Source organism: Colossoma macropomum, unplaced genomic scaffold (genome assembly GCF_904425465.1).
Source record: "Colossoma macropomum unplaced genomic scaffold, Colossoma_macropomum, whole genome shotgun sequence".
NCBI lineage: Eukaryota > Metazoa > Chordata > Actinopteri > Characiformes > Serrasalmidae > Colossoma > Colossoma macropomum.
In genome coordinates, this window is record NW_023494810.1 from 35,089,268 (window position 1) to 35,102,146 (window position 12,879).

Sequence of the window (12,879 nt, forward strand, 5' to 3'; positions counted from 1 at the left end):
GTCATGTTTCTGTGAAGAATAGCGAACTAATAACGAATGAGGGCTGGTTAGCACGTTTAGCACAGCTTGCTTTTTGCTGCCTTTGCTATGCTGTTAGCCACATTAGTCTTCCTTTAAGCACCCAAAGTCATTATTTTCATCAAACGACCCCAAAAACACGCAGCTAAACTGCTTCAGCCATTTAAAGAGCCCATATTACTCATTTTATTCATCATTTTTTTCCTCAGAAATCCACTCACAACGTTTGTGTGGGTTTTATGCACAAAAAATAAACTCATTTCTACATGATCATTTTCTGACCTCTCTTTATCCCTTACAAATAAACAGGCTGTTGTTACCAATATATGTAAATAAGCTCTTTTCTGATTGGTTGAGCCTCATTCAAAAGTGGTCCAGGTTGAAACACTCCTTATAACTTCAGTGTGCAAATGTTTCTTTTTTGTGACATCACAGAAATGGGCTGTTTGCAGCTTATTTTCCATATATGGACTGATGTAAAACTCTAACAGTGTTCAGTGGTGGACAGTAACTAAGTAAATGTAATTTGTTTCTGTACTTATGTAGTTTTTCGTGTATCTGTACTGTACTGAAGTATTTCAATTTTGGGCGACTTTTTACTTTTCACTCCATATCTTCTTTTTTACTCCGCTACATTATGAGAAATCTGTCGTTCCTTTTGAGTGTATGAAAACGTAACGTCAAACCAAAAGAAGTGTGAAGCAAGACCACCAATCAGGGCACAGCGCACTTTGTTTTGAGCTTGTTTTGACCTGTTGGTCATACCGACCCAGTGCAGCACACGGCTCAACGTCAGTGCAGCAGTGTAAAATTTCAGTCTATTCAACATAAATGATGAACTAACCTACCTTTGTGTAAATAGACCACAATATAGAAATATGTACACATATGCAGTTGTGACTGATGTGGCTTTTTTCTGAATTTATACAAATATTATTTCATTTTATAGTAAATTAGTTTTGGCTAGTTTATGTTTATGAACAGAGACCTACAGATGCAGTTTAGTAAAGGAAACTCATTTGTGAATCTGAGTTTAAAGTTTTTATTAAACTTAAACTTGTAACTAAGTTCAAATAAATCTTAAACTGAAACTTTGCTTGTTTGTAAAAAGTGATTTCAGAGCCACTCAGTTCTACCTGATGGAAACTGTTTGCCTTCAGTGTTTTGTTATGATCATTTTAATAGATCAGCGTCACTAATTAATGACATTCTATTAAAAGACTGGTTTACCAAGAGAGACACTGGAGTATTTTCACCCTAAAATGAGTTAATGAAGCGAGTCTTGTTATAAAAATGATAATAGGACATCAGTCATAATTAATCTTTCAGTACTTTTACTTTTGATACTTAAGCACATTTGAAGGCGAATACTTTAGTACTTTTCCTCAAGTGGAGGTCTAAAGGGAGGAACCTCTACTTTTACTGGAGTAATATTGTACCTTGGGTATCTCTACTTTAACTCAAGTACATGATTTGTGTACTTCGTCCACCACTGACAGTGTTTACATACTACAAACCCCTTGATTTCAGAAGATTTTTCATGATATGGGCCCTTTAAAGCTCCCAAACTCTGGAAGTTCACATCCACACAGTGGAGTTTTAAACATCAGGGAGGCTGAACTGAATAAACACTAAGATCTGCATGAGAAAATAAAACTCCTTATAAAATAGATTTCAGTATAATAACTGCAGTGAGTGATACAGTGAAAGTTCAGGTTCAGTCAGAGCTGCTTTACGGTACGACATTTAAAAAGTGAATACTGGACGTTAGAGGTAATTATGCTAATTATAACTTCCATTTAAATCACAAGTGAATAACAGCAAGAAGCAGAAAACAATAAGAACAGCATTACAGCGCCTTATAACTCAGTCCTTAGTCTGTAGCTCCCTCTAGTGGTCAGTGCGAGCTGTGCAGGAAGGAACGTATTGAACTAGTGGTCTTCAAGGTTGTGTAGTTTGTGTTTAACCCTCAGAGACCCAAGCACTGGTGATGTATTTTCATTTTTGCTGATGTATTTTCATGCTTTTATCCCTTTTAAAATGTTTTTAGAAGCTCTGAAACATTAAAAATGTTATGTTTTTAAATATTTTTGCAGGGAATCATAATCTTTAAAAGTTAGTACGTTTTCTCACTGTGATTTCAACAATTTTATTAACATAAGTGAGTCTGTAACATATGAGAATGTGTGAATATACACCTTTATTTGATATACAAACAGTAAACTAATGTAATATATTGAATTTGTGGAGTTTAGAGTGAATTTAAAAGCTATTCATAATAAAACCCTGCAGTTCCAGTTCATTTCCTACCAGTTCACCAGTTCATGGGTTTGGTAATAACCTGATGAGCTGGGTCAGGTGTTTCGAGGTGGGGAGTAATTGAGAGTTTGCGTGGCAGGGGGTCCAGAAGATCAGAATCGGGTCCATTGATTATAACAGAAAAAGGTGCCGGCTGAAGCTGATTAATGCTACAGTGATGAAAATTGAGGCCCAACATTTAAAAAATGCCTCAAATTAGTACATATATATGTGTTTTATTGATTTGTTTCAATGTTTTTATCACTAAACATGTTAGAAAAGAAGGAAAACAGCACCACAGCTACAGTACTTACATAAAAAGTTAATATATTGGCACCAAAATGCAGACATGCAGTCTGAGAATATGAATAATGAATAACACTGATCAGAGTGCTGGACGATGCAGTGCATTTGTGCAGCAGAGGGTCACTGAGGGTTAAAATGCTACAGTCTGTAAGAATATAGAATATATGTGGACCTATAATCTCACTGTAAAAGGATTTCTCAGGTGAATTTCAGTCTCATCTCAGAAATGTCTTAGAAACGTATCTGTTACCTGTTTACAGAGTTAAAACCCCCAGTCGTCAGTAAAAACAGGATTTATCAGTTTGAGTTCTCTGTGATTTTATCCATCAGGAAGGCTCCGTATCTCCGCTCGGTGGAGATTTCTCTGCTTATCTGTGTATCTGAGGCTTGTCGGACCAAACCAGCCTGTATCTGTGTGTGAGTGATTCGGGGACCTGAGGCTGTGGAAGTGTGTTTGTATGGAGTGTCTGTGTGTTAGATGGACCCTGCGAGCAGCGGCGAGGTCTCCCGCGGTCCGTGGGGGTAGTTGTAGTAGGTGGAGTCATGCAGAGTGCTGCTCTGGAGCTCCACCTCCGCCCGCAGGTTAATCTTCTGCAGACAGAAACATTAACAGACTCAGTTATTACAGCAGACTGCGTGACACTAAGATCAGAGCGTAACGCTGCTGTTACATCAGCTCAACACGGCGGTCAGAGAACTGACCCTCAGTGACGATGATGTAAACGCAGTAAAGGTGTGTTCTTACTTTGAAGTCTCTGATGTAGGTGAGGAAGAAGCTGATGAAGGAGAAAGCCAGAGACCACTCGGACACTGTACTGGCCAGGTGGGCCGCATAACCCTGCAACACACACACACACACACACGCACACACACGCACACACATTTTTCAGCATCAGAAAAAAACAAAACATATTTAACAGAAAATTACACAGAACCGATCAGATCTGAAGCAGCTTGATTTTCTCCTCTCTCTCAAAGATGAACGCTTTAAGTGCTGTTTATCTGATGGGGGCAGTTTTGGGGTCGACCAGGTCTTCTAGGTGGTTGTCAGGAGCCACATTTTCTCTGGAGCTTTTAATCAGTTTCTCAGCTCCAGTTTTGGAAACTCCTGTTTTTCTCACTTTGATTTTCTCTTTCATTATACACACGAATCATCTCATATCAATCTCCTCAGAAACATTTACTGAAGAACTTAATGCTGCTGGAGTTTTTAAGCACCTCAGTGTCGCTGCTGGACTAAGAACCAAAAACATCCAGCCAACAGCGTCCAACTCACTCTGCCTTCGTCCAGCTCTAGTGATGAGTTCATGCTGTTCATGACGCAATCATTCAAGGGATGTTATTGATTACGATGTGCATGTATAGATCACTTCAGGACGCCAGTTCATTTACATTAAGGACAGATTTGAGTCACTTACTTAAACGAGTTTGAACCATAACGTTTGGTTCATAACTGTGTACTGAATTATGTCTCACTGCTGTCGGAACAAAACATCGTATCTCCAAAGTGGTAACTTTACAGGAGAAGGAAAAACATACTTTACTTTTAATGTACAGGTACAACAGGTATTTTCAAATTATGTCAAAAACTGAAAAATGACAAAAATAGAGATATAAGATTTTCTTCTGACAGCAGCGATATGTATGTATGTATATATATACCACGCAAAAAATAGTGTTTTTTTCTGTTGGTTTTGCTGGTCAGAGTCCAGATTTAAACCCTATAGTGAATATCTGGTCTCATATTAAACTTAAACTAGCTGGTCAGTGTTTTTCAGCTGTGTGAAGCCGTCAGTGCTGAGTGGATCAATACTGACTCTCCTTTCTGTAAAAGACCGTCTGCAGGTTTACACACTAAACTACAGCACAGAGTGAAAATCAGAGTGAAAATCAGAGTGAAAATCTCTCCACACCGACTTACTGCAGCTGTTTGTTTCATCCGTGATAATTTACTGACTAATGATTTGTTGTAAACAAGCAAGCAAAAAAATTATTTATGTAGCTCTTTTTACAGCAGGTGTTGTCACAAAGCAGCTTTACAGAAAAATCCGGGTCTGAGCCCCCATGAGTGTCGCCAGTGGAGACAGTGGCAAGGAAAAACTCCCCAAGAGCAAAGAGGAAGAAACGTTTCACAATAACACACTCCCTCTCGTGTTCTACTGCTTAAATACACACACACACACACACACACACACACACACACACATACACCTACACATACACACACACACACACACACACACACACACACATACACACACACACACACACACATACACATACACATACACACACACACACACATACATACACAGACATATACACATACACACACACATACACACACACATACACACACACACATACATACACAGACAGACACACACACACACACACACACACACACACACACAGCAGTACATACAGTCTCCTCAGATTGACACTCACCGGGTCAGTGGGGTTCCAGTGCAGTTTTTTGGGAACGTCCACTCCTGGCAGGCTGCTGTACATGATCAGTGACGACACAAACACTGCAGCTCAGTTAAAGAACAACACTGTATACTGACTTAATAAACACCACATCACCCTATAATCTACACACACACAGATACCTACACGAGTCTGTGCACCCCTGGTCAGAGTCCATGTTGTTGTTGATTTTCTGAGTGTAAATAAGTTACACGTCCTCTACAGACACACTACTGCACACCTGAACACACAATCTCTGTATATAGAAAAATTGTGTGTATATATGTATATATATATATATACACACACATTTCTGTTTGTTTTCTATGCAGTATTTGTTTATTTATTTTCACTTATAAAATCAACTCAATCAACAGGGCTGCTCAAACTTTTGTACATGACTGTATGTTCACCCATCAGTCTGAGCAGCTAAAATATCAGCCAGTAGGGGGCAGTACTGTAACACTGACAGTGAGAAACATACTGAGAACAGTATTTTACAGTGTAGTACAGTATCAGTACAGTACAATCAATATTTCTCTACAAATGGTTTGTATAATCAGAATCAACATAGAAAATCCTTCAGTATTGTATTTTTAAAATTTTTAATATTGTGGGGGGGCGGGGTCACACTGTGAGTAGGAATAAATAGCACATTGTTATTACTATTACTATTATTATAATTATCATTATTACTGATGTTGTTGTTGTTATTAAGAGTCTGTGTCTGTAATAAAACAGCTTTTTTGACCTGACTTCAACCCAGCGGAGCTGCTCTGAGAGGAGCTGGATTAACAGCTTTAGATTAGGCAAATAAATATGCAAATGTAAATGTAAATGAGGAGGTTTTCAACCACACTGACTATTAGCTTGAAAGAACTGTGTGCAGCAGCTGTAGCTGCTAAAGGATGGTCTGTATTTCATTTTACATATGTGCACTGCAAAAACGGTATCTTGTCAAGTAAAATTCCCAAATTTAATTTATATATTTAATATTTCTCACTTTGATACTTTATTGATCCCGAAGGAAGATGCTTTGAGATGGCTGTGCAATTTATTTAGCTCATTTCTAGACTTTTTTCACTTGTTTTAAGCGATTTTGTTAAGTAAAATGATCTCATTATGTTGCCAGATTATTTTTAGTTTCAAGCACATTTTTAAAACAAGCAAAATAATCTGCCAACATAGTGAGATCATTTTACTTAACAAAATCACTTAAAACAAGTGAAAAAGTCTAGAAACAATCTTAAAATAAGTGAACAACAACCTCAGCAGGAGAGATTTTAGATATAGTGACAAGAAAAAATGCTGTTTTTGCAGTGATGTTTCCTCTATAAAAGCTACTCAGCCTTTAATAAGGCATGTTATTAACATGATCACGTGTGTATGTGATCATATACGTCCCCGCTGGCCGGCCCTGTGAACTGTGTTTTGGATACTGCTGATGATGCTGCTGAAGGTCCACACGCAGAGGGTCAGTCGAGTCCAGAACACGCTCTTGCTGTGGACGAGCGGCTGCATGGAGAAGGACAGCACCGTCTGGGTGAGGATGTACAGCGCCCCGACTCCGAACGTCAGCACGGCGCCCACCATGTGCAGAGAGAACACCGTCGTTTTCTGCAGGAGAGCAAAGGAGGAACATTCAGAGAACACGTACAGCTCTGCGGTTCAGAGCGGTTCCTCTAAAGCTGTTCGTTACGTTTATTTCAAAAGACTTATTTCAAAAGACTTATGACTCCAGAGCCCTGGAGCACTGATGATTTCTGGAACTAAAAAACCTGTCTGTAATTTTAGGTTCATTTTAATTCAGCAGAATTATGCTTGAGTTTAAACTCTGTAGGAATTACAGCACCACTCCCGTTTTACTGTTATTGTTTTATTAAGTTCTAGATGGAAACAAAAGGGGTTAATATCTTGAAATGGACAGTGGGAAACTGGCCAATCAGTGTCTGGATAGATACAGCTGAGCGAGCTCTCCTATTGGTCAGGACTTCAGGAGCTGAAGAGAAGTCCTTAGATTAACTATCAGCATCGATATGAAGTGACCGAGGAATCAACCAATCATGGTTTCATGTTGGACTAATTTTCTGAGAAATAAATGTCACTCCAGGCCAGGAGTGTCCAATCTGATCCACAAAGGGCCGCAGTGGGTCCAGGTTTTCATTCCAGACAAGAAGAGAAAGCTCATTTAATCAGTCAGTGTCTTTAAACAACTGATCATGTTAGCGCCTATGAAAACCTGCAGCCACACCGGCCCTTAGAGAACAACAACCAGGCTGCCGTTCATATTCAGTCAGTGACGTATCTAGAACTTCCCTGGCTCTCTATAAATCCTCTAATCAAACTTATGAAGGGTTCTACGCTTCCTGTAGTGTATTACAGTCTGTCAGAATGACTGTGTGGATCATATGAACATTATAGAGCACTTTTCCATATCATAATGCATTACCGCTTTGCTTTTAAAGGTGCAGTGTGTAAGATTTATCAGCATCTAGTGGTGAGGTTGCAGATTACACCCAGCTGAATTCCCCTCCCTCACCCCTCCCTTTCCAAGCGTGTAGTAGAACCTATGGTGGCCATTAGGTTTTCTGCCGTCGTCCTGATTTCGTTTTGCTTCTTCATGTTTTCTCTTGACTGTGAGGATTCACCCTCACTCACTTTCTCTTGTTCTAAATAATAAGTCTGATCCTTCATTTGTCAAAATTCGGGTTCTCACATTTCTCACAGCACAGAATGGTCAGCAGCACCAGCAGCTCCGCTGATTCTTTTCCTTTCTACATCTTCCGACCGGAGCTACAGCGGCACCAAATTCAGGCTGCCACTACAGTGTGAAAGCGCAAAAGGCGCCCTCTAGAGCCAGAGTTTGGTTTGTCCGCTCTGGGTTATTGTAAAAACAGGGCAGCACAACGGTCTCTGTTTAAAAGGAGCTGCTCCCTATGTAGATATGAAGGGCTCATTCTAAGCTAACGGACAACGATTCATGATTAGACACTGATGAAAACATGGTTTTGTTACTATATTCCACTTCTGCTAACCAATCCCCCCTTAAATACCCCCATAAACTCACACACTGCACCTTAACTGAAATAATGAATAAGTATGAATAACTAACTTGGATGAATAATCGTCTCAGTCTTACCTGGAAGTTGGCCACCACACACATGCCGAAGGAGCTGATGCAGCCCAGCAGGAGGCCGACAGAGTTCAGCTGGAGAACCCGCTTCTGCTCCAAATCCATCAGAGCCTGAACCTGCTTATACCGCACATACATGGTGGCAACGCCTGCAGAACCACACACAAAACACACCTTTACCAGTATGGCCCACTTTCTTTCCCAGCATTCAGGACATTATATTGAATAATATTAAACTCACAACCACCTTACAGGCTATTTATACCTTACAGACCGTTTACACGCCTTACAGAAGGTTTACACACCTTACAGACTGTTTACATCTTACCTTACAGACTGTTTACACACCTTACAGGCTGTTTACACCCCTTACCTTACAGGCCCTTTACACCTTACCTTACAGGCTGTTTACACCTTACCTTACAGGCAGTTTACACCTTACCTTACAGACTGTTTACACACCTTACAAGCCGTTTACACACCTTACCTTACAGGCTGTTTACACACCTTACCTTACAGGCCGTTTACACACCCTACCTTACAGGCCCTTTACACCTTACCTTACAGGCCGTTTACACACCTTACCTTACAGGCTGTTTACACCTTACCTTACAAGCTGTTTACACCTTACCTTACAGGCAGTTTACACCTTACCTTACAGGCAGTTTACACCTTACCTTACAGGCAGTTTATTTATTATTCTGTTCCATCATAAAAGGAAACACTGAATACTGAATCTTATGCATCGGTCAAAAATAGTTTTTAAAATCGCTGAATAAATATCCTCAAATCTAAAGACGTACTTGTTCAGAATGGCTTATTCATAATCCTTAAAGGTAATCATTCTACTTGTGATTTGTAGTAAAATACATTTTTATTTTATTCTTTAAATTTTTATTTGTTTTATACTATTTAGGAGCTTATTATTATTGTGGAGTTTGTATTGTATGAATGCTACTGATGTTTAGTGTTTTATCAGTTTTTTATACTGTTTCTCTTCTGTGAATTCTTTATGATTGTGGTTTTGGTTTCACTCTATTTTTATTTTACCTTATTTTTTGTCTAATTTGTATGTAAAGCCTTTGAAATCTTGGTGATAAATAAATAAAGGTTATTACTGTTTAAACAAATATGTGTGAGATTCTCAAACTGCTGTTCTGTGAACTGAACTGAATCGCTCTTAAATCACAAAGATAGGCTTTGAATCAAATCGACAACCAATGAGCCATGATTCGATTTGCTGTCAGCTTAAAGATCCAAACTCGTACACTCTTAAAAATGATGGTTTTTCAAGGGTTCTTTAGTAAAGACAATGGTTCTATACAGAACCATGACCACTCAAAGAACTCTTTGCATGATTAAATGGTTAAAATGGTTCTTCAGATTGAAGGAGAATGTGCTGTACATGGTTCTATATAAAACCTTCTTATATTTTATTGAGTATAATTATAGCTGCTATGATATTTATAATAGTATGTTTGTGCCCAACATACACGCATTTTTGGCTGTTCTAGATTAAACACAGACCTGTGAAGCTTGTTAAAGTCGTTCCATGTGTTTTATCTGAAGCGTGTATCAGATGTTATCATGTATCTGAGTTTGTGCATCATTGTTACGGTGACTCTCTCAGTACAGAGTCCTGCATAGAGCTGCAGCCACTGTTTAACATTCCTAACAACTAACCGGAACCTGTTTAGACCACGACTCGTATTCACAGTCAGTGACGTATCTAGAACCTCCAGAAAGAGAAAGAAAGGTTTTCAGACTGTACCTAGAAACGCTGACACGTTCAGCATGATCCCGAACACACACCTCTCAGGAGCCACCGTCCCCGTATCACTGCAATAACACAAACACAAACACGTTCACCGACTTTTCAAATATCCTGCACAATTAAATGGTTAAGATGTAAACAAAGGGGTTCAGAGCGGTTCAGAGTGGTTTGGTGTGAAACTCTCTGGTCTAGATAAACTTAGCGAGTCAGAACTGTTCATGGGAACCAGATAGGAATAGAAACCAGACGTCCACCTCTAAAAGCTCCCTCACAGAAAGTTCCTACATGAAATGGTTATGAATTCACTGCCTGATGACTGAGACACTGTTTTATGATAGTTTAGAGAACTTAAACTCCATTCATGGTGGAGGGATACATGCAGGGCGCTGTGAGGCAAAATAGTCCCCAAAGAAAACTTATTATTTCAGATTTTCCACTATTTTCCATCATCAACATTCCATATAAACTCAGAAGACTCGTGTAGGTTCACTGGTGGTTCTGGATAGTAAATAAAATGTCTATATTTGTGTTGTAGTCATGGCGACCCCTGGTTCCCATCACCACCACTGTAAAGACATCTGAACCATTTCACACCAAACCACTCTGAATCTGAGTTATGCAGAAAATGTGAAACATGGGTGGGATTCTCCTTTAACCATCTCTACCTGTCTCTCACCTGATGTACGGGACGAACGGGTCCACATGTCTCAGAATGATGGCTGTGATGTAGGCGAAGATGAATGTAGCTGCTGTCCACACGACCAGCGCGACGGGCAGAGCACACAAACCCTCCTGGAACCACCACATATCTCTCCCTCTCCCTCTCCCTCTCTCGCTCTCTCGCTCTCTCTCTCTGTGCTGATCCTGTGAGGACAGAAACGTCTAGAAGCACCACAGCAGCATCTTAAATACATTAAATAACTACATATTCTCCAGTCAAACAGAGCAGCGTCCACTTACAGGCAGAATAACAGAGTCACACAGGTGTAACAACACAACAAAGCACTGCAGTACTGCATCACTGTACCATGGCCAGCACAGCTTGCGGTTAGCACAGATCAGGCTAACGTATTAGCTTGTGGCTACTTCATTAGTTCAGTGCTAATATATTAGCTCATGGCTAGTGTGTTGGATCATGAGCTAATGTGTTAGACCGGGGCTAATATATTAGCTTATGTACAGTGCGTTGTATCGGTACTAACAGAGTAGTTTGTGGCTATTCCATTAGTTAAGGGCTAATATATTAGCTTTTGACTAGTGTCTTAGATCAGGGCTAACATATTAACTCATGGCGACAATGTTGGATCAGTGCTAATGTATTAGCTTGTAGCTAATGTGTTGGATCGGCGCTAACATATTAGCACATGGCTACTATGTTGGATTGGTGCTAATGTATTAGCTTGTAGCTAATGTGTTGGATCGGCGCTAACATATTAGCACATGGCGACTATGTTGGATCGGTGCTAACGTATTAGCTTGTAGCTAATGTGTTGGATCGGCGCTAACATATTAGCACGTGGCTACTATGTTGGCTCGGTGCTAACGTATTAGCTTGTAGCTAATGTGTTGGATCAGCGCTAACATATTAGCACATGGCTACTATGTTGGCTCGGTGCTAACATATTAGCTTGTAGCTAATGTGTTGGATCGGCGCTAACATATTAGCACATGGCTACTATGTTGGATCGGTGCTAACATATTAGCTTGTAGCTAATGTGTTGGATCGGCGCTAACATATTAACTCATGGCTACTATGTTGGATCGGTGCTAAAATATTAGCTTGTAGCTAATGTGTTAGATCGGCGCTAACATATTAGCTTGTAGCTAATGTGTTAGATCGGCGCTAATATATTAGCTTGTAGCTAATGTGTTAGATCGGCGCTAACATAGTAGCTCATGGTTAATAATAGCCTGTGGCGAGATAGACTGGGCTAACGTATCTTACGCTGTGTTTGTGTAAAGCTGGATGTTCTAATAAAATGGAAACTTTATTCTAATAAAGACATTTTTAGGCACTTTATTTCTGTTGAAAATGTACTGAATCAGAACAGAACTGAATCATATCGAGCTGAATTCTGAACTGTGTGAATCGTTACAGCCCTAATAGTGAATGTAAAGAACTCTAACTGATAAAGCTCTGAAAGCTCTTACCTCACTGCGCAGCCGCGGTCGGTCAGGCGGGCTCTGTAGGTGTTTGTTTCCTCTGCCTGTCTGAGACAGAAAACAACAGGTTTCCTCTTTTCAGAAGAAACGAAAGCGGCCCGAAGTCACAGCTCGTTATTTTAGCATCACTAATTCTCACTTCCTCTGGTTTTGCTCCCATGAGAGTCCTGTGAGAGCAGCGACGCCCCGCCTACAGCTTTACTGGACTATGTAATAATGCAAATGTCCGAAATTTTACAGAGTTTAAATACATCGTTCATGTTTATAAACGTGTCCATCCTCATGTGGAATGACGTTATAGCACAGTTATATCTTCCAAAGACTGTCGGCAGAGGAACAGAAGTGATCAGATGTGCTGAACTCTTTACTGCTGCTGCTCTAAACGCCTAACAACCAGCAGAACGAACCACAGACAGGTTTACCTGTTCAGGAGGCTGCTGACGTCACCTCGTCATACGGTCACCTGGCCATGTCATTTCTTCTCCCAGAAGAAAAGAAGAGACTCGGGCTCCCTCCTGCTCTCCGTCTCCGTCTCTCTCTCTCTCTGTTTGCTTTTGTCTTTGCTTTCAGTCTGACTGTAAGCTCAGTGCACTTCCTATGAGCTTCACGCGACTCGCATACGTCATCCGCACTGACCCTGCAGTGCTCGGTTAGATCAGCAGAGGGCGCACTGAGGAACAGACTGTATTAACTATAAAGCTCCAACAGAGGGCGCACT

The 12,879-nt window shown here is 40.2% G+C and overlaps 1 protein-coding gene across 4 annotated transcripts; it reads right to left on the minus strand.

Moving 5' to 3' along the window:
• Positions 1-1,457: 1,457 nt before the first annotated feature.
• Positions 1,458-12,800, minus strand: dram2b (DNA-damage regulated autophagy modulator 2b). 4 transcript variants are annotated; one of them, XM_036559975.1, is made up of 9 exons: positions 12,584-12,800; positions 12,150-12,205; positions 10,675-10,862; positions 9,996-10,063; positions 8,231-8,373; positions 6,531-6,708; positions 5,071-5,153; positions 3,368-3,460; positions 1,458-3,213 (listed from the first exon to the last, which is right to left on the minus strand). In XM_036559975.1, exons 3-9 carry the CDS (start codon positions 10,803-10,805, stop codon positions 3,097-3,099), a joined length of 813 nt encoding a protein of 270 aa, XP_036415868.1. In that variant the 5' UTR covers positions 10,806-10,862; positions 12,150-12,205; positions 12,584-12,800; the 3' UTR covers positions 1,458-3,096. The 4 variants fall into 4 exon arrangements, with proteins under 4 accessions (XP_036415868.1, XP_036415869.1, XP_036415867.1 ...); XM_036559976.1 differs by having other exon boundaries at positions 10,675-10,880; XM_036559974.1 differs by having other exon boundaries at positions 10,675-10,880; positions 12,150-12,209; positions 12,584-12,799.
• Between the last annotated feature and the right edge of the window lie 79 nt (positions 12,801-12,879).

Excerpts from the sequence above, each read along its gene's own strand:
- dram2b (XM_036559975.1), bottom strand. The coding sequence starts at position 10,805 with ATGTGGTGGTTCCAGGAGGGTTTGTGTGCTCTGCCCGTCGCGCTGGTC. Across the intron at positions 8,374-9,995 it reads GAACGTGTCAGCGTTTCTAG|GCGTTGCCACCATGTATGTG; the intron begins GTACAGTCTGAA and ends GTGGTTCTGCAG. Across the intron at positions 3,461-5,070 it reads ACTGGAACCCCACTGACCCG|GGTTATGCGGCCCACCTGGC; the intron begins GTGAGTGTCAAT and ends TGTGTGTTGCAG.